Genomic DNA, 22,990 nt, shown 5'->3' with positions numbered 1-22,990 from the left:
TGAAGTTTAACTCTTTACTGCACTGACAGAGAGAGGGAAGGCCTGAAAACATGGACATGAAGCTGAGACGAGCAGCTTCATTAGAGTTACAGGTCTGCCCCGAGCTCTTCGTCCATGTCTCAGACTTTCAAAGATGTTTAATTCATCAGAGTTTTTCCAGAAAACTCCACCAAGCTCAGACTGCGGGTGTTATGGTTCAGATGGCTCCCTGCAGAAGTTGGACTGCAGCCTCTTTATTGTGCCTCCTGGCTTCCTGCAGTGGAGAGCTCCCCCACCTGGTGGAAACAGAGAATTACATCACACTGACTGTTCAGACACGGCAGTTCTACTTTCACACATCCTGAAGCTGCAAACATCCAGTTTTTACCACTTTTTGTCCATTTAAGCTACCTTTGGCCATTAAATATCACTTGCTGCCTATTTTTGGTGCATTTTGCCACTCTTGACTGATTTTTGCCCATTTTCACCCTTTTTGCCACTGTTTCACCCATTTAAGCTACCTTTAGGAATTAAATGCCACTTTTTTCTTATTCTTTCCTATTTTTGCCACTTTCCCAATTCTTTGCCACTTTTTACCAATTTAAGCTACCTTTTGCCATTAAATACCACTTGCTTCCTATTTTTCCCCATTTTTCCACTTCTTGTTGCCATTTTTATCCCATTTTTCCCTCTTTTACCATTTTTTCTGCCACTTTTCACCCATTTAAACTACCTTTTGCAAATAAATATCACTTGTTGCCTATTTTTGTGCATTTTTGCCACTCCTAACTGCTTTTTGCCCATTTTAGTAACTTTTCACTCATTTTTTGCTTCATTTTTGCCACTTTAGGACCGGTTTTTGCCACCTCCAACTCATTTTTGTCACTTTTCACCCTTTTGTGCTGCTTTCAGACCATTTTAGCCACCTTTAATTTCTTTTTGCTACTTCCAGCTGTTTTTGCCACTTTTCACCACTTCGACTGTGGCTCTTGTAAAGGATTTTTTTTTTACTGTTTGGCTCTTTGGTTGAGTAACATTGGTCTAGATTTTTGGAAGAAGCCAAAGGAGCCTTGGTCTCACCTGTCCTTGAGGGCGGGGTTTGCTCCGGCGTTCTCCAGCAGGAAGCGTATGACCTCTGTGTGACCTTCAGCAGCCGCCACATGCAGAGCAGACCTGCCGTCGTAGTCCACGGCGTTCACGTCCACTCCAGACAGGAAGTACCTGCAGAACACCACAGGAGATTCTTGACTGACACATTCTGCATAAAAATTTTCCCTTAAACACATTTTACTAAACAAAAAGTGGTATTTAGGGCTTATCGATGACGTTTTAGTAAGTGTGAAGTTTGATTTCACCTCCTCAGAGCCTGGACGTCTCCTCTGAACGCTGCCAGCAGGACGTTCATGATCTGATACCCCTGCAGAGAAGAGGAGACGTTTAATTTAAACTCTGATTCTGCAGACATATAAAATCTGAATAAAACTCGTGCTGTGACCTCAGACTCCGCCTTCCACTGTCGGTACGCCAGAATCTGTCTGAACGGAGTCCTGATGTCAAAACTGTGCAGCTGAAACGTGGAGATCAGCTCCTGAAAACACAAACACATCAGAAACACACCACCAACCACCCTCAGAAGAAACAGACTTTATAAAGACATGCTTGTAGTTGAAATGAAGTTTAAGACCTGGCAGAAGTGGATGGCTCTCCATGGGTTTCCACAGGCGTCTAACTCTGGAGAGAACGCCATCAGACCCAAAACACCAGGAACCACGGCAAGGAGGACGCCGTGACTGCTGCACACGGCCGGTATCGACGTCTGCAAAGAGATAAAATAACCATGAAGGGAGCAAAAACCAGAATTTAAGAATCAAGCAAATAATAGAGTGAATCTTTGGGCACTTTCAAATGTCAAAGTGGAAAAACACAAGACTGCAGAGCTTTTAGAAACCAGGAATATCAAGAAAAAGAGCGTGCTGTTTGGTGGAGGGTAGCAGATCTAGAAAACAAAACCATGTAAGAAACCTCAGCACAGACTTTATAAAAACAGTTCAACAGTTTACTTTATGTGTGCACATTCTTTCTGAAGATGGCACACTGAGATTTAAAACATCCTCAAAGAAAAGAAGACGATGAGCGCCTTGGTTTCATTGGTGAACTTTACAAAAGGATGTTGGTACACAGTAAGTCTTAAAACTTAAAAAAAATACTACTCTTCTGTAAAAATATCAATGCTCGTACCTTATAGAGGAAGCTGGCAGAGTAATCCTTCATCCCTGCCACCTGCATCATGGACAGCGTGCTCCGTGTTGCAGCCGGCGACAGCACCTGGTCACCTGACAGAGGGCAGAGGCCCCCATTGGCCAATGAGGCGGCCATGGCTGCTCCAGATTCACACGTGATCTCAGTGGAGGTGCACTGACACAGGAGAGGCACAGAGGAATGTTTTTAATAAGAACAAATAGATCAAAATTAGGAGATGTGTGATTTTAACCAACACATCAATCAGATATTTGTGAATGCAGTACTTGAATTACTGAAAAGGCTTTGAGCAACTCTCCAACGTTTACTTCCTTTTACTACATTTCTATGTAAAACATCGACTTTGTTTCTTCTAGATCACTCAAACAGCAGCAGTGTGAACGTTTGTACCTGCAACATGAGATCCAGAGCAGCGCTGATGTCGACTTTCTCTGGAAAACACTGAAGAGGAGGAGACGGGTCAGGAGGATGGTTTAGTATGAGAACATTTAAATCAACACTGATGCTTCACCTTTTTCTCCTGCAGGTAAAAGGACAGAGCGTGGAGTCTGATGCTGTCCTTCCTGCTGCTCTGATAACTACAGAACAAAAACAATACCTCAGGTTCTTCTCTGATCTAATCAATATCAACTGAAAATTAGAAACAGGAATAAAAAAGCCCCTCTAAGTCATGGTTAATGCTCTACAAATAATAACCCTGTCAAGTCAGCAGAAGAGCTGACGTTATTTAGTCCAGTGAATAAATATTAATATTAATAACAAGTAAATATGCTTTCATGAATCTAGTACCAAGGTCGAGTCTGCAGTTTCAGTACCTGCTGCAGTTCAAGTTGGCGTGCTCTTTGTTGCAGAGTCGTCGAATGACATTCAACACCTGTACAAACAAAACAAATAAACAAACAAAACAAAACAAAACAAACAAACAAACAAACAAACAAAGTGTTGTTTCTTGTATGAAGTTTGAACTAAGTCAAATCTTCGTATCACTCACTGAGTCGTATTTCTCTTCTTCTGCTGCTGAAAGCCTCCCTGCAAGCTGGACACAGAGAAAACAGGAAGTGACATCACTGAGGAAGGATGGATGGATGGATGGATGGATGGATGGATGGATGGATGGTCTACCTGTAGTAATGATGTGGTGATGATGGCTCCGGTCTCAGTCAGCGGGCTGTGTGGGATTCCTGTAAATAGAATCAATGTTAGCGCCACCTGCTGGTCAAAGTGGATGTGTAGTTTGTCTATCTACACTCTAGAACAACTCCAGCTTCTGCTCTCGAACTAAATCTGGCCAGGATGGTACTTTATCTGGGGTTAAAGCCTAAAACAGAAATATTTAGACCTGTTTTGGTGAGAGTGAAGGGGGACTCGTATCTGGAGTAACCCTCCATGCCGACGTATCGATGGACGAGTTCAGAGCCGAGCAGATCCACCGCCACACCGTACACCAGCGGCCATGACACCTCGCCCAGGACCAGAGAGCCGGCCCAGTCTCCCAGAGACAGCCTGACATGGAACAACACTTTTATTTAAATATTTAACATCTTTAAAGGTGAACTAAATATTCAGTACCTCTGTCCATCCACGGTGCAGACTGAGACGCCCCACTTCGTGCTGTCCATGCTCTCTTTCTCTTTCTCCTGATTAAACAAACAAAAACATCATAAAGAGTTCTGGTTCAGTTTGGTTCTTTACAGTAAGAAATGAATCATTTATGTAGCATTTAGTGAGAGTTTCCTAACAATCTGCTCTCCCTGGACTATCATGGGGCTGGTCCAAGGGTCAGAGCCCAGTCGGAGGCTGACCGATTATCTGTCTGAATAATTCTCCCATACATAGCATCAACATGCTAGCTTTACTGCTCCTGATGAAGCAGCTTTATAAACAGGATACATCTACCTGACTCTACTCTAAATCTTCTCTCGGGTAAAGTTTCAAGGTCCTGCAGATTAGAATGCTAAAACTAATCCCAGAACATGACGGTGGTTTTGGCCTTCCTCATGTTTGAACTGAAGGTGAACTCACCTGTACAGATGAGAGCTGTCGACACCTCGAGAAAAGTTTCTGAGTTTCTTCAGTGAAGGTGGAAAAATCTGGGATGACGAATCGTCCCTGCAGAGCTTTGAGGATCAGAGAGACGAATCCTGTGACGCATCTAGAGAGGAAAACCACAAGAAACAAACACAGGACAGAGAGGGAACCAATAATACATCGATGATTAATCATTGAAACCTAAAGGTTTGAAAAAACAACATCAGGACCAAAATTAGCCTGTTGAATAAATCAGAGTATCATCTGCATAACGCTGAAAGCAGGTCTTTATTTTCCAGGAGTTCAGCTCAGATACTGAAACCTGATTGGTTCAATGAGGACAGAGAGGAGAGGATAATGTCTCTGAGAGGTTTTTGTTGAAGGATAGACCTGTCCTAATAATCACTATTACCACTATTATTTTTATTATTCATGTAGGACAACAAAAGTTGAGCTGAGGACGTAGCAGCAGCAGCTGGGCATAAGCTCTCTCAGGTCAGAGTAAAACATGAAGCACAGAGGAAGAGCAAGATGTGATGCTCTGGAAGCAAGTCAGGGAAACACATGATACATTAGGACATGTTCTGCAATGCTACATTACATAATGTTACGTTACGTAATGTTGTTATGTTATGTTGTTATGTTATCATATGTTATGTTGTTACGTTATGCTACGTTAATTTACTTTACATTACTTTACTTTATGTTACGTTACATTACATTACGTTACATTATGTTACCTTACTTAACGTTACATTACTTTATGTTTTTATGTTACTTTACATTACTTTACCTTATGTTACAGTACATTATGTTACATTACATTGCATTACATTACTTTACGTTATGTTACTTACGTTATGTTACGTAGCTTAACATTACATTATGTTACTTTACATTACGTTACATTATGTTATATTACACTTGTTACGTTACGTTACATTATGATACATTGTTATGTTGTTATGTTAGAGTGCATTGCAATGTGATACTATAAAAACAGATACAGTACAACACAGTGGCATAAGTGATGAGGAAAAAGCCCACCCACGGAGGTCAGGAACACCATGATCTATTATAAATTGACTGAATAATAATAATTACTATTATCAAAGCAACAAAAATTGTTGTTGTTTTTTTTATCATTCATGTAGTTCAACAAAAGCTGCTAGCATGGGTGAGAAGTGGCAATAAATGAAGCAAAAATCTGTTCAAATTTACAGATGGAGGACAGGTGTTACCTGTGGAAGGTGTTCCTGTCCACCGATCCCTCGGCGTCCTGAAGTTTCCTCAGATGGAAGAAGCACTCTCTGAGCCGAGGGTCAGACCTGTGCAGACCAGAGCTCCAGATGGCCTGGAAACATCCAGAACAGGCAAACGCAGAGCGTTCCTGAAACCTCTGAGCTACCACAGCAGATACACACTAGCTCCATAAAAAGTAGGACAAGTGAAAAGACTGAATGTTTAAAGCTTCAAAGGATGACATCGTTTTTCAAAGCCAGAATGTTTGTGACCCTAGGGATGTTGGGGGATTTTTCTTTTAGACTTCCTGCAAAACTTCCTACTGTCATACCATTCAAATGTAAATACCTCAAAGAAGTGGTTCACGTTGATTCTTCCGTCTGAGGAGAAGCTGTCAAACAGAACATCAGCAGCCCTGAAACATTCAATCAAAGCTTTACATCAGCATATTCTAAGCAAACAGCTGATTATTTTAGGGAAATATTTCTCTATCAGACTTACGCCCTGCGTTTGGACGGACTCTGCTGGGGAGGGAACCAGGGATGGGTAGGGGGGAAGCCTCGGTCCTCGGGCTGGACCACCGCCTGAGGGAGAGGAGGCTTCAGACCGCCGTTACTGGCTGACACCGTGGCCACTGGAACATTTCATCATGGTCAGAAGGTCAAAAGGTGTTAATATTATCAGTCACCATGTTCACCAAGTTTCAACATCCGAGCAAAAAAGAGACATTTAAAGTTTTGCAGAAATAACGTTTTTAATTCTGTTTCTGCATGAACCAAACTAGCTGTTCCACATATCCAGGGTGTGGGATTTATTTCACATCCATCTGGGCAACATTACTTAGTCCAGTGGTCCTCATCTAGTCTGGCATCAGGAACCATCACCACCTCTTCAACCAGTCAGAACCCATGTTTCTGAAATGTTTCAGTCCAAAGGGTTCTAACGGGGCAGTTTGGACTTGAGAGGGAACACAAGATGTAATTAAACAAAGAGAAGGAAACATACCCTTCAAAATAAAAGCACATCATATGTTTTTGGCAGAGTATCTGTTTTCCAGGCACACATCCACTGAAAATGGCTTTGCAACCCACTTCTGTTGAGAACCAAGGCCATAGACGACGTTTGGGAAGGGGAGAAACTTTTAAAATGATAAAAACTCAGATGGTGATTGGACGAACATTTAGTCTGTCACTTTCATTACAGGAAAATCAGACATGGTGCTGTAGGCGTAGGCGTGTAGGCGTAGAGGAGTAAACTGAGGGGACCTCTACAGTCAGCTGTCATGTCAGTCCAGCAAACAACCTGTATGGACTTCTATCATACGAATAACACGATAAAGGAAATAAATCAACAGAATGCCCCAAATAAATGCTGAATGCTCAAACTTTTCTCTGGACAAGAGACCCCGATGATAGTTGGTCCAGGGTCAGTGTACTGTCTGATCCATTCCCTGGTTTAACCAGATGGGAAAAAAACAGGACAAACTCTTGTTATTCTGTTTTTTTCATTTTTGACCAAAAATGGAAAAACGAAAAAACGAGTTGTTATTCCATTGTTCCGTTCTTGACCGAAAATGAAAAAAAAGGAAAAACAAGACGCTTTTCCATTTTTGGTCAAAAAACAAAAAAATGGAATAACGAGTGTTTCTCCCGTTTTTTCCAGTCTGGGTTCAACCAGGAAATGGATCTGCCAGAAAGTACACTGACTGTCCGGTCATTCTCTGACCAGGAAGCAGGATCCATTGAAGGGTGGATCCACCTGATGACAGACATGGATCTGGAGAGGTTATTGCTGCTGTTGTAAAAGAGCTACACCTCTCACATGTGCAGTCTGGTTTAGTTTAGTCCAGTTTGTCCCAGTAAACCCTAACCTATCCGTGTCCACAGCTGGTGTCCATGTCTGGAAAATCCGTCTCTCTTTAGAGATCTGGATCATGTGGCTCAGCTCAGGGTCAGGGCCAGTCTTTGACCTCTAAATGGTTCTGAATTTGGTACCAGACTGGGTTTTTAAACGTGGATTAAATAACAGCAAAAATGGAATAAAAATCACAGGACCGCAAACAACCTCTGTGCAAATGTTTCTCTGGATAAAGATCTCCTGAAGCTCCTGCTGTACCTGCAGGTCCTGGACTGACGAGGCTGACCGGCTTCTGGACCAGACTTTGGAGAGCGGTCTGGATCTGGCTCCTGGGAGCTGGACGGGGTGTTGCATCCTTAAAAAGAAACCAAGACATCAACACAAGAACAGACTGATTTAAATCTCTAATTCAATGAAGAAAACAGGAATAAAGTCAGGATGGACACAAGAAAGGAGCTGCTGTAAACTCGCTAAGTCCCCTCTGACTGGAGGAAAAACTGTGATTTGGGAGGCCAAAGGTCAAAGGTCACTTTCATAATAGTAGCTGACAATGCCTGAGTACGGTTCACTTCCTCACACTGATGGATGGAGCTGGACTTTGGGGTCAGGTGGACTGGTATCAGGGCCTGGGTCCTTACTCTAATACCCCCATTAGAACTGTCTAGACACTTCACTGGGGGGCCAAACGTTTTCTCACCAGATCAGAGGCCTCTCTAAGGAAAAGGATCATTTTAACAGTACAGTCTAGAAGCTTTAAAGAGCAAACAGCTGTTTGTGTTTTCACTTTTCCCTCCAGGGATGGTTTCAGCCTTTACAGCTGGTTTAACGGCAGCTGGTCAAAGCCTCAGCATTAACCACCGTAGAGTTCTCTAGAACCAGAACATTCTAGAAGAAAAGGTTTAAAACCATCAGGATTTCTGTGAATGAGGTCTCTGAGTAAATATCTCCTAACATTAAGAGCTGCTTTTCTCCTGAGTCAGATCTCTGTAGAGTCAAATGAAAGGTCTCTGACAGGGAGGAGGAGGAGGAGGAGGAGGAGAAACAATAATAAGAGTCTGGCATGTTGAGGCAGGCTCACCGTCTTCTCTGAGCTCCTCTGCTGACTCTCGTCTGTCGTCCCTCCATCATCTAAAGGAGGAAAAGAAAGAGACTTTACTGATCAGAGCATGTTTTAGAGCTGAGGACGCAGCACTAGCTGAAGCTCTCTGAGGTCAGAGAGAAACACGAACACAGAGTCAGAGTGATGCTCTGGTAGAGAGTCGAACACTTGAAACATCAGGGTCAATAAATGTGATCATCTGCATTTAAAGTCAGAAACCTCTGACTTTCTCCTCAGTTCTCTGAGACATTGATCCTACAGGGCAAAAAATCCTACTGGGTTAGGGTTCTCACGTTGATCCTGCAGGGTTAGGGTTCTCAGGTTGATCCTACAGGGTTAGGGTTCTAATGTTGATCATACAGGGTTAGGGTTCTCACGTTGATCCTGCAGGGTTAGGGTTCTAACGTTGATCCTGCAGGGTTAGGGTTCTAATGTTGATCCTGCAGGGTTAGGGTTCTAACGTTGATCCTACAGGGTTAGGGTTCTAACGTTGATCCTAAAGGGTTAGGGTTCTAACGTTGATCCTGCAGGGTTAGGGTTCTAATGTTGATCCTGCAGGGTTAGGGTTCTAACGTTGATCCTGCAGGGTTAGGGTTCTAATGTTGATCCTAAAGGGTTAGGGTTCTAACGTTGATCCTGCAGGGTTAGGGTTCTAATGTTGATCCTGCAGGGTTAGGGTTCTAACGTTGATCCTGCAGGGTTAGGGTTCTAATGTTGATCATACAGGGTTAGGGTTCTAACGTTGATCCTGCAGGGTTAGGGTTCTAACGTTGATCCTGCAGGGTTAGGGTTCTAATGTTGATCCTGCAGGGTTAGGGTTCTAATGTTGATCCTACAGGGTTAGGGTTCTAACGTTGATCCTAAAGGGTTAGGGTTCTAACGTTGATCCTGCAGGGTTAGGGTTCTAATGTTGATCCTGCAGGGTTAGGGTTCTAACGTTGATCCTGCAGGGTTAGGGTTCTAATGTTGATCATACAGGGTTAGGGTTCTAACGTTGATCCTGCAGGGTTAGGGTTCTAATGTTGATCCTACAGGGTTAGGGTTCTAACGTTGATCCTGCAGGGTTAGGGTTCTAATGTTGATCATAAAGGTTAGGGTTCTAATGTTGATCCTGCAGGGTTAGGGTTCTAACGTTGATCCTGCAGGGTTAGGGTTCTCAGATTGATCCTGCAGGGTTAGGGTTCTCACGTTGACCCTGCAGGGTTAGGGGTCTAATGTTGATCCTGCAGGGTTAGGGTTCTCAGATTGATCCTACAGGGTTAGGGTTCTCATGTTGACCCTGCAGGGTTAGGGTTCTCAGATTGATCCTACAGGGTTTGGGTTCTCACGTTGATCCTGCAGGGTTAGCGTTCTCACATTGAAGGTTCCTGTTGGTTATTCTAGCCAATCAAATTAACAGACCCTTAGGATTAGCTGCACAAATCTCTCAACCATTTCCTAACATGTGCACCAAGAGCCAGGGTTCTTCAGAGCAGTGGTTCTCAATTGGTGGGTCAGGACCACAAAGTGGGTCATGCAGCAGTTTTCAGAGGGTCACAAATGTGAGTCTGGAGGAAAATGGTGCCAAAAGACTATGAAGAACATGCATCTTTGGGTAAATGTTTTATCAATATTTAGACTCATTTATCGTCTATTCTTGCTGCTTTTACCACGGTAAGAAATTGTTTTTCCTCAGATCCCTGGAAAAGTGGCTAAAATGTACGAGTTATCATAGACCAGTGATACTCAATGTGAACTCAACTCTTTTATGTCTGAATTTGAAATACAGTTTATCTGGAAAGTATTCACAGCGCTTCACTTTTTCCACATTTTGATATGTTACAGCCTCATTCCAAAATGGAATTCATTCTTTTTTTTCCCTCAAAATTTTACACACAACACCCCATAATAACAAAGTGAACTAGGGTTTTTTTCTAATTTTTGCAAATTTATCAAAAATAAAAAACTAAGACACCACATGTACATAAGTATTCACAGCCTTTGCTCAATACTTTGTTGATGCACCTTTAGCAGAAATTACAGCCTCAAGCCTTTTTGAGTATGATGCCACAAGCTTGGCTCACCTGTCTTTGGGCAATTTCACCCATTCCTCTTTGCAGCACCTCTCAAGCTCCATCAGGTTGGATGGGGAGCGTCGGTGCACAGCCATTTTTTAGATCTCTCCAGAGATCAAGTCTGGGCTCTGGCTGGGCCCCTAAAGGACATTCAGAGTTGTCCTGAAGACACTCCTCTAATATCTTGGCTACATGCTTAGGGTCGTTGTCCTGCTGAAGGATGAACCGTCGCCCCAGTCTGAGGTCAGTCTGGGGCAGGTTTTCATCCAGGATGTCTCTGTACATTGCTGCATTCATCTTTCCCTCAATCCTGACTAGTCTCCCAGTTCCTGCCGCTGAAAAACATCCCCACAGCATGATGCTGCCACCACCATGCTTCACTGTAGGGATGGTATTGGCCAGGTGATGAGTGGCTCCTGGTTTCCTCCAAACATGACGCCTGGCATTCATGTCGGAGAGTTCAATCTTTGTCTCATCAGACCAGAGAATTTTGTGTCTCATGGTCTGAGTCCTTCAGGTCCTTTTGGCCAACTCCAGGTGGGCTGCCATGTGCCTTTTACTAAGGAGTGGCTTCCGTCTGGCCATTCTACCATACAGGCCTGATTGGTAGATTGCTGCAGAGATGGTTGACCTTCTAGAAGGTTCTCCTCTCTCTACAGAGGACCGCTGGAGCTCTGACAGAGTGGCCATCGGGTTCTTGGTCACCTCCCTGACTAAGGCCCTTCTCCCCTGATCGCTCAGTTTAGACGGGCAGCCAGCTCTAAGGAGAGTCCTGGTGGTTCTGAACTTCTTCCATTTACAGATGATGGAGGCCACTGTGCTCACTGGCACCTTCAAAGCAGCAGAAAGTTTTCTGTACCCTTCCCCAGATTTGTGCTTGAGACAATCCTGTCTCAGAGGTCTACAGACAGTTCCTCTGACTTCATGCTTGGTTTGTGCTCTGACATGCACTGTCACCTGTGGGACCTTATATAGACAGGTGTGTGCCTTTCCAAATCATGTCCAGTCAACTGAATTTACCACAGGTGGACTCCAGTTAAGCTGTAGGACCATCTCAAGGGTGATCAGTGGAAACAAGAAGAACCTGAGCTCAGTTTTGAGCTTCGTGGTAAAGGCTGTGAATACTGATGTACATGTGATGTCTTAGTTTTATATTTTTAATAAATCTGCAAAATTTCAAAAAAACTTAGTTCACATTGTCATTGGGGTGTTGTGTTTAGAGTTTTCAGGAAAAAATGAATTCATTCCTTCTTGGAATAAGGCTGTAACATAATAAAATGTGGAAAAAGGGAAGCGCTGTGAATACTTTCTGGATGAACTGCATCATTCCCCCAGAAACCTGATTAAAAAAAAACATTTTTGCCCTTTTTCACCCATTTAAGCTACACTTTTTTCCTTTTTTGGACATTTGTGTTTCTTCTTTTAGCCACTTTTTCCCATATTTGCCTCTGTTATCCCATTTTGCCACTTCTTTTTGCCACTTTTTACCAATTTTTGCCACTTTTATCCATTTAAGCTACATTTTGCCACTAACTACCACTTGTTGCCTATTTTTTGTGCATTTTTCCCACTGCTAACTGCTTTTTTGCCGATTTTAGTCACTCTCCACTCACTTTTTTCTTCATTTTTGCCACTTTTGGACCATTTTTTGCCACCTCTAACTCATTTTTTGTCACTTCTCACCCATTTTTGCTACTTTTCGACCATTTTAGCTACCGTTAACTTATTTTCATTGCTACTTCAAGCTGTTTTTGCCCCTTTCCACCGCTCAGATTGTGGCTCTTGTGAAGGTATTTTTCAACAGTGTGGCTCTCTGGTTGAGCAGGGTTGAGGAACACTGTCATAGGTAATAGAGTGTAAATGTTTTTCTGTCATAAATTCTGTTCCTCAAAGATCTTCTGTCCAACTCTTTATTTACTAAACGTGCATGGTTGAAAACCCTTGGAAATGTGGGTGGTGCTTTTGTCACCAAACCTGAAGGAGAGTCCAGAGGCTGGAACAGCTGAGAAGCTCTGCTGCAGTGAGGATTCAGTCTACCTGATGATAAAATCTAAGTTTTTGCAGCAGCATGCTTTCTAAAAGCTTTGCAGTGTTTCTTTGCCTCCTTCTGCTCCTGTCTTTTCATGTGTTTATGAAACTCTCCTGAAGCTCTCAGGCTGTTGCTGATTGGTTGTTAAAATCACTGAATGAACCTGACTGCAGACAGATTCTCTCAGAGTTTAGTCTCTACAGTTCCTGTTGGTTTTGCTCTGACACCAGAAGATTCCACTTTGCTTCTAGACTCTAAACCTGATCCTCCCTTCAGACATGTTTGTTAGTAAGAAAGTAGCAATCAGCTGATCTAAAAACAGCCAATCAGAGCCGTCTGCTGTCTGTGTGAAACCGTAAACACACAGAGATTAAAATAGAAACAGCTGAGTTCCTGAGCAGAGCAGTAGTTTGGGATTTGGGGTTTGTTTTCTAAACTTGGATCAGGTCTCAGTCTCAACGTCTCAGAAGAAAATAAAGACCCAGAGGGGCGAGCCTGGGAGTCTCACAGCCAATCAGCAGCTCTGTGGTTATGAGTGGGCGGCACCTGTATTTAGATACCAGCAGACTCCGCCCACTAGAGGAGGCGTTTCACACCACTAATGACCGGGTGTTAAACTCTCAGACACACCTTTAATGTCGGCCTCTTTATTGGGCTCCAGCAGCTTGTTTCCGTCCAGACCGCCGTAACGCTTCCGCCATTTTCTCCTGAGGGAGGGCGTCCTCTGCAAACTGGACAACAGTTGACTGTCAGGAATTATAAAATAGTCACCTGATCATCTATCAGCACAACATCCATCAAAGAGAGCAGGAAATACAACCACAATTCCAAAAAAACTGGGACGCTAAACTGTAAATAAAACAGAAGTCAGTGGTTGTCAGATCTCATAAACTCATATTTGATTCACAATAGACCAGAAACAACAGATCAAAGGTTAAACTGACACATTTTAACATTTCAGTAAAATATTAGCTCAGCATGAATTTGATGGCAGCAACACATCTCAAAAAAGTAGGGACAGGGCAACAGAAGGCTGGAAAAGTAAGAGGTACTAATGAAAAACAGCTGGAGGAGCATTTTATAACTAATGATGTGAATTATCAACAGGTCAGAAACATGACTGGGTATTAAAGGAGCATTTTAGAGAGGTAGAGTCTCTCAGGAGTAAAGATGGGCAGAGGTTCACCAATCTGAGAAAAACTGAGTCTAAAAATTGTGGAACAATCTCAGAAAAATGTTCCTGAAGACTTTGAATCTCCCTCCATCTCCAGTCCAGAATATCATCAACAGATTCAGAGAATCTGGAGAAATCTCTGAGAGCAAGGGGCAAGGCTGAAGGGGCCCTCAGGTGCCCTCAGGGGCCACTGCATTAAAACAGGCATGATTCTGTAGTGAAATCACTGCATGGGCTCAGGAACATTCCAGAAATCGTCTGTCAACACAGTTGGCCGTGCCATCCACCAATGACAGTTAAAGCTGATCATGGAGAGAAGAAGCCATATGTGAACAGGATGCAGAACCACTGTGGTCCGTCTTCTCTGGACCAAAGCTCATTTAACATGGACTGAGGAAACATGGAAAACTGTTCTGTGGTCAGAGGAAACATGGAAAACTGTTCTGTGGTCAGAGGAAACATGGAAAACTGTTCTGTGGTCAGAGGAAACATGGAAAACTGTTCTGTGGTCAGAGGAAACCACAGAGTCCATTTCCCGTGGACTAAAGAGGAGAGGGAGCATCCAGCTGGTTCTCCTGGCTCAGGTCTAAAGCCTGCATCTCTGATGGTATGGGGTTGCATTAGTGTCTATGGCGTGGGCAGCTCTAACATCTGAAAGGAACTATCAATGCTGGAAAGTAGAGAGAGCTTTAGAGCAACATATGCTCCCATCCAGACAACGTCTCTGTCAGCAAGACCATGCTGAACCACATACCACATCCATCACAACAGCATGGCTTCACAGGAGAAGAGTCCAGGTCCTGAACTGGTCTGCACAGCACAATGGTGAACATCACCCTGTCCCTACTTTTTCAAGTGTGTTCAAGTTGAGCTCATATATTTCCTCAAATGGTAAATAGATGAGGTTGAACTGGTTAGATTTTGGAGGTCAAAGGTCACAGATTCTTAGCCAGCAGTCATCTTCTATCATACTGCAGCTTCTAGGGCAGTGATACTCAACTGGTGGCTTGAGGGCCAAATCAGGTCCCCCAATGCTTCATATCCGGCCCCCAGAAGATCATTACATTGACTTTAAATGTCTGCAGCTGTTAAATCCACCCCCAAACAAGTAATACTAAATTTTTTTAACATTAGATCTGTTTATACAAAAAATCACTTATCAGCCATTATAAGTCAATATTTAAAAAATTGTATGTTTTAAAAAATGGGTTAAGACTGGTGGAAAAATGGCCGGATTAAGTGTTGAAAATGGGTTTGAGAGTGTCACAAAGGGAGAAAAAAATGGCAGGAAAAGTGGTTAGAAGAGGTTTAAAATGTGGCAAAATGGGTAAAGGAGGACAAAGGAGGCAAAACATAAAAAAACGGGTTAAAATGGTTCATAAAAGTTAATTAAAAAGGGGTTAAACAGTAGCAAAAATGGATCAAAGTGACACAAAGGGGATAAAACATGCAGGAAAAGTGGTTAAAGAGGGGTTAAAGAATGGCAAAGTGGTTTAAAATTGGCAAAAATATTGAAAAAAAATGGCCAGGCAGAGTAGTGAAAACGGGTTGGGAGGGGCAATAAGTGGCAAAAAGAAAAATAAAAGCAGCAAAAACGGTCAAAAATGGGTTCAGAGTGGCAACAATGTAGAAATGTCCAAATGAACCAGTGAAAGAGGTTAAAGAGTGTCTTAAATGAGTTCATATTGGTGCTAAATCCCAACTGGGGAGGGCCAGATCTCTGGGATTTGGGGGGCCCAGCCTGTTCTGTGGGTAAAATGTTCTGCATTTTGAACTAAAATACAAATACTAAGACAATCATATGTTAATTACACCAGAGCATTTATTTAATTTTGGTTTATTTGAAAGTCCGGCCCCCAGAGTCTCTCTCAAGGCTAAACCTGACCCCTGCAAATGTACCTGATGACCCCTGTTCTAGGGGTTCAAGCTTTATTAAAGCATTCTTTTAAGAGGCTTTATGTTTGTTCTTTACCAAGAACAATCCTCTTTTTGACACATACGAGCAGTTTCACATGTTTCCTTCATTATTTCATGGATCATTTCTTCCTTTGACACTGAAACCAAACTGGGACCAGCACTGATTTCCCCTGCAGCCCTCTCTCTCCGTGTTCATGTTGTCTGAAAGCTCTGCCACGTCTCAGCTCGTCCCTCACCATCACAGCAGGAATGTACGGCTGCTGGAGCCTTTCCAGCTCCGTGGAAAAATGTGAGCATTGTTTAAGAAGAGACGGAGGGAAAGAAAGGAGTCAGAGTTTGGTTAGAGTTCCTTACCCCAGGTAGGAGCCGTCCTCTGCCTCCTGGGTCTGAGCGCTCTCCATGGAAGCGTTCAGGTGTGTTAGTCTGCAGGTATTCTCTTAGAGCTGCTCTCATGTAGAACAAGGCGCTGTGTGAGTGTGTCTGCAGGCTATAAACTTTCTTTAATGAATGGGACGGTGCAGCGAGGAGGAGAAAGAGTCCCAGCTGCAGACACTCCCAGCTCCGCCACAAACGCCACCACACACACTCACACACACAGCAGCTAAAATTAGGAAAAAATGTACGATGATGGAGAGATGCCAGGAGAAAATAACTATTTAAAGAACAAGAAAACTGTTGATGCATGCTGAGAAACCTGAACAAAGGAAATGCCTCAATGAGTAGAAAGATTGAACCCAAAGGCCCCAGAATGAGGGGAGACCATCATGTTTATATACAACATGCTAAAGGCCGAGATTTAAAGGGCAAGTTCACCCAAATGGTTAAAAAATGTTGGATTACTTCACTGTTGAGGCATTCAGGCAAACAAAATGGTTAAGGACAAGGATGGCAAGGATGGAATGTTTACAGGCTTTAGAGAATGACTACATCTTCTTAAAAAGACAAGGGTGGAATGCGTATAGGCTTTAGGATGACATCTTTCAAAAGGCAAGGATGGAATTTTTTATAGGCGTTAGAGAATGACAACATCTTTAAAAAGACAAGGATGGAATGTTTACAGGTTTTAAAGGATTGCACCATCTTTCAAAAAGCAAGGATGGAATTTTTTATAGGCGTTAGAGAATGACAACATCTTTAAAAAGACAAGGATGGAATGTTTACAGGCCTAAGGATGACACCATCTTTGAAAGGGCAAGGATGGAATGTTTATAGACTAAATAGGATGGCATCATCTTTGAAAAGAAAAAAGATTACAATTTTCATAGGCTTTAAAGGATGAAATCATCTTTAAAAGGCAAGGATGGCATGTTTTATAGACTCTAAAGGATGACATCGTCTTTCAAAAGAAAAGGATGTCATTTTTCATCTGCCTTTAAAAGGCAAGGATGGAACGTTTGCAAGGTTCTTAAAGATAGCATCATTTAATGGCAGAGGATGGAACGTCGGTGAAGCTAGGGCCCTTTCACCTTTTTATAGTAGGCTGTGGTTGGCAGCTTTTGGAAAAGTGAGTAGAACTTGGAAACCTTTTCTCCCTGCCAGTTGGGTCCCAACAGCTGAACACCACGACTTAAAATTTAACAGAAAAAATATTTTATTATATAGGGAATGAGCCTAAAAGAGCGTCTTTTACTATTCTAACTCAAACTATTTTTATCAGCCAAGACCTACCACAAGCACAAATATGCAACTTTGCCATCTTTGTACAATTAGACAGTCTGAAAAAGTTTTCCAGCAATTGTTAGTCATAAAAAAAACAACAAATTAGCCAAAACTGGGAGATCCAGATTTCTATTTTTGTACGCTGGTACAGGTTAAAATATATTATATAAAGTGTTATAGAGTAAAAAATGTCATGTATTCCTATGTTACTTTATTCTATTTTTCACGGTGTTATTTTTCTATTAAAATCCTTGAATCCTGATCCATGAAAACATGAAAGAGTGTCATTTGAGTATGACTAGGACCAGACTGATGGTTTAGATGTGAAAACGGTCTGATTTCTGCTTAATTTTACCCAGTAGATCTGGACATGTTTAACGGGAAATGACAATGATTTTGATTAGCTTTTTTAAATCTTTTGTCCCCGATGATAAAAAGCTGAGGCTTTTATTTTGAAAGCGGATACTATAATGTTTACATCTATGCCACTTCCGCTGCGGCGTGTAGCTAACAGTCCACTAGCTAGCAGCTAGCAGGTAGATGTGTTTCCGCTCAGGTTTCACTGTTAATCGTATTTTGGGGGGATTCTCGGAACTCTTACCTGTTCTAACGGATAAACGTTTATGTGACGTCATCACCCCGGTGTTTAGCCGTCGGTTATCCGTTAACGGCCAGGCTGCTCTGACCGGTGTAGCGGTGAGAAGTTACTCCAAAGACAGAAAGATGCCTAAAAAAGACAAACAGGTTCGTTATTACTGTTCCTGTGTTTCTGTATTTAACCAGAGCACATTAGGATTTCTATGGAGCTATTAGTTATCACAGTAAAACAGGTTTAGGTAACCTTAGGTGACTGGACGTTTCTGTACTCCTGAACTAGCTACATTCATTAAGTCAGGGTCAAACAGCCTACTAATATATTTACCATGTTATAGACCAGTGTTACTCAGCCCTGCCCAACCAAAGAGACAGACTGATGAAAAATACCTTCACAAGAGCCACAATCTAAGCGGTGAAAACAGCTTCAAGTATCAATAAAAATAAGCTAAAGGTGGCAAAACATGTCAAAAAGCAGCACAAATGGGTGAAAATGAGTGAAAAAGGGGGAAAAAAAGTGGAAAAAGAGTCTAAAAGTAGGAAAAAATGGGTAAGAAGTGACTAAAAATGTGTTACAGGTGACAAAAGGTCCAAAGGTGGCAAAAACATGGGAAAAAAACTGGTGACAAAATGACTAAAATGGGCAAAAAGCAGTCTAGTTTGCCAAAAATTGGCATAAAATAGGAAACAAGTGGTATTTAATGGCAAAAGGTAGCTTTAATGGGCAAAAAGTGGCAAAAAAAAATAATGAAAAGGGCAAAAATGGGATATAAGTGGCTAAAAGAAGTAGCAAAAATGGACAAAAAAATAGGAAACTTGAAGTCTTTAATGGCAAAAAGTAGATTAAAAGTGTGAAAAGTGGAAAAAATGGTAAAAAAAAAAAGTGTCAAAATGGGCAAAAAGTGGGAAAAAAGTGGTATTTAATGGCAAAGGGTAGCTTAAATGGGTAAAAAGTGGCAAAAAAAACTGGTGAAAAAGGGCAAAAATGGAAAAAAGAAGTGGCAAAAATGTGCAAAAAAATTGGAAACTAGTATTACTTACTGGCAAAAGGTAGATTAAATGTGCAATTAGTGGCAAAAAATGTGGAAAAAAAATGGCAAAAAGAAAAGGAAAAATTGGAAACTAGTAGTGTTTAAATCAATAAAGGTGATTTATTCCTAAATCTGTTTATAAAATGTGTATCAAGCCGTCTCTGATGCAAAATGTGTGAATTAATCTTACTAATGTAGAGGATCAAATGCACCTTAAACAGACGTGCATGTCCTTCCATTTAAGAACTGTTTGAGGTCCAATTTAATATTAACTGTTCAGTCCTCATCTAAACTGCCTGATTTGTATTAAATAAAGTGTAAAGATTACATAAATATGGGTCGTGGTTTCTCAGCTGAGAGGAGGTGGTTGGTCCTGAGGATAGAATAGTCAAAAATCACTGATTCAGACTACAGCTAAGTTATTTTTTTTGTCAAACAGGTGAAAAAACAGCCGGCTGATGTTGGAGCAGCTCCGACTGAAGCTTCATCTCCAGTGACTCGAGATAAAAGTGGAGCGGTGACGATCACGGTGCACGCTAAACCCGGCTCCAAACACAGCAGCATCACAGGTCAGGGATGTAGTCTTAATGAAACTAGGACTGAGTCTGTGTCTGCTGCACAGCCCTGTAAAACATCTTCTCTTCTTCTTCTCCTGCAGGAGTTTCAGCAGAGGCGGTGGGTGTGGCTATAGCAGCTCCTCCTACAGACGGGGAGGCAAACACGGAGCTCATTCGATACCTGGCTGAAGTCCTGGAGCTGAAGAAGAGTCACATCTCTCTGGACAAGGTTACTGACTCAGATTCAAGACAACTTAGACTCTCTAAACTTGACACTTTCGCTATTTTGAACACGTTTGAAGGGTAAATGACGAGCCAGTTGCAACTCCCCTAACATTTTCATCTGTAAAACTTTCCTTGACTCGCCCCGTCTCTTTGCTCTTTCTAGCCTTCGCCATCTTCCTCCTTCACAACATTTCTTCTGCAGGGTTTCACCTCTGTCCTCTCATCTCTTTCAGGGCTCTCGGTCCAGGGATAAACTGATCAGAGTGGACTCCTCTCTCAGCGTGGAGGAGGTGCTGCAGAGGCTCAGACAGGCTGCAGGCTGACCAGAGGGAGTGATGACGGAGGAGGAGGAGGAGGAGGATGGAAACAAGCTGCCTGCTGAGAGGAGGACAGAGTAAGACTAGGTGGGAGGAGCTCTGTTATTCATAGGATGTTTACAGAAGAACTCCAGATGGGGACAGGAAGTCATTTCTGCACAATGATGAGTGCTCAAAACGCCAGCGTTTTTGTCAGGACAGCTATGCTAAGCACTGAAATCAGGAAACATAAAAGCAAAACCTCAACACCAGCTTGGCTCCTTTAGTGTATGATCAAAGAGCGATGCAGCGGAGTGTACCAGTTATCAACAAGCAAATACACTCACCAGAGCAAAATGCTGCTGTCAGTCTGAGGTCACCGTCCCAGCCAAGCATGAAGTAGTCGTAAGCCTCAGGACTATTGGTCTGTAGGATGAAGTCATGATCTGGATCACCTCCTCTCCAGGTAAACCAGTTCACCTGTGGTGAAAACCACTGTGTGTAGGGGTCATAGCTGAGACTTTCTGCTGAAACCTACAGCATGCAGGTCCACCTAGAGCTTTAACAGACAAACTTTCCTCCATTCACATAGACTCCTAGCTGCTTTTCTTTACTTCCTGTCCCCCATCTGACTTTATTTTATCAGATCACATGACCGCAAATAACCTCTAATTAGGGATGCACGATATTGGATTTATGCCAGTATCCGATAGGCCGATATTTATAGATTCATTTTTGCTGATACCAATATTTGAATAGGCTTTTCGGGAAAAAAAATTCAGTCCTTTTGGACACTTTAAGGTTTAAGGATGACCAAAGAAACAAACTTCAGTACTTAAAAAACACTTTAAAGTTTAAAGAATGAGGATAAATAAAGAAAAAGACCTCACCTGACATAGGTCTGTCTGTTCAGACTAAAACACAAATTTATTAGTATACACCAGTGTTACTCAACTCTACTCAACCAAAGAACCAAACTGTTGAAAAATAACTTTGCAAGAGCCACAATCTAAGTGGTGAAAAGTGGCAAAAACACCTTGAAGTATCAATAACAAAAAGTTAAAGGTGGCAAAAAATGGTCAAAAAGCAACAAAAATGGGCAAAATGGGGAAGAACAGGCGGAAAGTGGGTCAGAAAGTTGCAAAAATGGTTGAGAAGTGACCAAAAAAATGAGTTATAGGTAGAAAAAATGGTCCAATAGTGGCAAAACATGGCAAAAAAATGAGTGAAAAGTGACTTGCATGGGCAAAAAGCAGCCAAAAGTGGCAAAAATGGGCAAAAAATAGGAAAAAAAGTGGTATTTAATGGCAAAAGGTTGCTTAAATGGGCGAAAAGTGGTGAAAACAATGGTTGAAAAGGGCAAAAATGGGATAAAAGTGTAAAAAAAGGGGTTAAAAGTTGAAAAAAAGTGTCAAAACAGGAAAAAGTTATTTAATGGCAAAATGCTTTAAAAAAGCAAAAAGCTTAAATAAGCAAAAATGGGATAAAAGTGATAAAAAAAATGAAAAAGTGGCAAAAATGGGCAAAAATACTGGGGAAAAAGTTGTATTTAATGGCAAAAGGTAGCTTAAATAGATGAAAAGTGGCAAAAAAAAAGGTGAAAAAGGGCACAAAAGTTTCCCTTTTTTAAAATTTTCTGGGGTCATTTATATTTAAATCAAGACATAAAAGAGCCACGTGAGGCTCCAGAGCCACACGTTGAGTATCACTGGTATAAATGGCCAAATTTTACAGCTGTGATACGCTGATATTCACAGCCAAAATATTGGATGTAAATATCGGCAGAAATTTCTGCCGATGCCAAACCGATAATATCGTGCATCCCTACCTCTGACACTTAAATGGCTGCATATCAATAAAAAAGTGGATTCTCCTCTTAGAGAACAGAGGGTTAAATCATGATAACATATGTCGTGTTTTTCATCCATCCAGGCCGTCCAGCTGGACCAGTTTGGTTACTGGGACTCCTGAAAGAAGGAGCGTCACCATGGAAACAAACCGATGAGCCGGGCTCGTTTCCATCCGTGGTTCTGCTGCAGCTTCAGGACAGAGAGAGTTCGTCTGCAGGCTGGATGTGATGATTTTATGTTGGATGTTTGGAGAAAAAAACAGCTTTATATGTGGGTCATGTTTTTGGTTTAAAGAGATTTTTTTCCTTTAATAAAAGTTAAATGGACCCATGTGACTACGTCTTATTCCTCAAGGTTTTATTATCGAGGGAAGACTTGAAGTTCTTCAGGATTAAAAAAAAGACAGAAAATTCCACACCAGTAAGAAGGCAGTAGGTGGCGCTGTGTTACTACTGTTAAACTCTGAAGTCAATGCATTTTCAGGCTGGAAACACTGAATAAACCTGCTGTTGGTGATGGAAACAAAGAAAAATCCTTTAAACCTGAATTTGATATCAGATTTAGAGTCAAAGATTACATACCCGACTATGAAAGCAAAAAGAGGAAGTTCAGCGTTAACAGAAAGAGTTCAATCTGTGGAAAAGAGACGACTGAGAGAATGTGTGCAGAGTGTTTCAGAGAACAGGAATAAAAAGCAAACACGCTCCTCTCTACTCCACACACCTGAACTTATTCAAGTTTATTCAAATATTTCACCTTTAAAAGTTCCTTTATGTTGACTGAATAAATGTGAAAACTGCAGGAACTGTGGGAGGCAAATGTCTTCATATGTTGTGATTTTTCTCATGCAATTTTTTAAATTTACTTTATTATCTCTTAAACTCTAAGTTTGGCTTCTTGTAAATGTTTGACTTTTTTAACTTATCATTTTCAGGTGTTTGCCAAACATTTTGATTTTTAGTTTTGAATATTTTTTTTTAATTTTACAATTTTTCGTGATCTTGAAAATCAAGTCTCATTCTCACAAATTTATGATTCTTACACTTTAAAATCCTCTTTTTTCCTACATCTTTCTTACTGTGTAAACTTGATAATTTCAACTATTTTTCTCATAAATTTATGAATTATTAATCTAAAAAC

The 22,990-nt window shown here is 41.7% G+C and overlaps 2 protein-coding genes across 3 annotated transcripts; one reads left to right on the top strand and one right to left on the bottom strand.

The window, feature by feature from the left end:
* Window positions 1-16,111, bottom strand: glsl (glutaminase like). Its single transcript, XM_041796156.1, has 21 exons — window positions 15,993-16,111; window positions 13,178-13,278; window positions 8,444-8,493; window positions 7,624-7,720; window positions 6,010-6,142; window positions 5,857-5,923; window positions 5,508-5,620; window positions 4,261-4,390; window positions 3,808-3,875; window positions 3,578-3,741; window positions 3,361-3,419; window positions 3,230-3,274; window positions 3,054-3,112; window positions 2,750-2,816; window positions 2,629-2,679; window positions 2,218-2,394; window positions 1,664-1,795; window positions 1,475-1,567; window positions 1,335-1,396; window positions 1,060-1,200; window positions 1-275 (listed from the first exon to the last, which is right to left on the bottom strand). Exons 1-21 carry the CDS (start codon window positions 16,037-16,039, stop codon window positions 197-199), a joined length of 1,935 nt encoding a protein of 644 aa, XP_041652090.1. The 5' UTR covers window positions 16,040-16,111; the 3' UTR covers window positions 1-196.
* A 1,683-nt stretch (window positions 16,112-17,794) lies between these two features.
* c9h15orf40 (chromosome 9 C15orf40 homolog) lies at window positions 17,795-22,788 on the top strand. 2 transcript variants are annotated; one of them, XM_041796037.1, is made up of 5 exons: window positions 17,795-18,041; window positions 19,362-19,491; window positions 19,581-19,708; window positions 19,938-20,098; window positions 21,933-22,788. In XM_041796037.1, the coding sequence occupies exons 1-4, from the start codon at window positions 17,838-17,840 to the stop codon at window positions 20,025-20,027; spliced, it is 552 nt and encodes a 183-aa protein (XP_041651971.1). In that variant the 5' UTR covers window positions 17,795-17,837; the 3' UTR covers window positions 20,028-20,098; window positions 21,933-22,788. The 2 variants fall into 2 exon arrangements, with proteins under 2 accessions (XP_041651971.1, XP_041651970.1); XM_041796036.1 differs by having other exon boundaries at window positions 19,938-20,108; window positions 21,933-22,781.
* Window positions 22,789-22,990: the final 202 nt, after the last annotated feature.

The sequence above is a fragment of the Cheilinus undulatus genome, linkage group 9, assembly GCF_018320785.1.
Source record: "Cheilinus undulatus linkage group 9, ASM1832078v1, whole genome shotgun sequence".
Classification (NCBI taxonomy): domain Eukaryota; kingdom Metazoa; phylum Chordata; class Actinopteri; order Labriformes; family Labridae; genus Cheilinus; species Cheilinus undulatus.
Note: the sequence above shows the minus strand (reverse complement) of the source record. Positions and strands in the feature narration are given on the sequence as shown.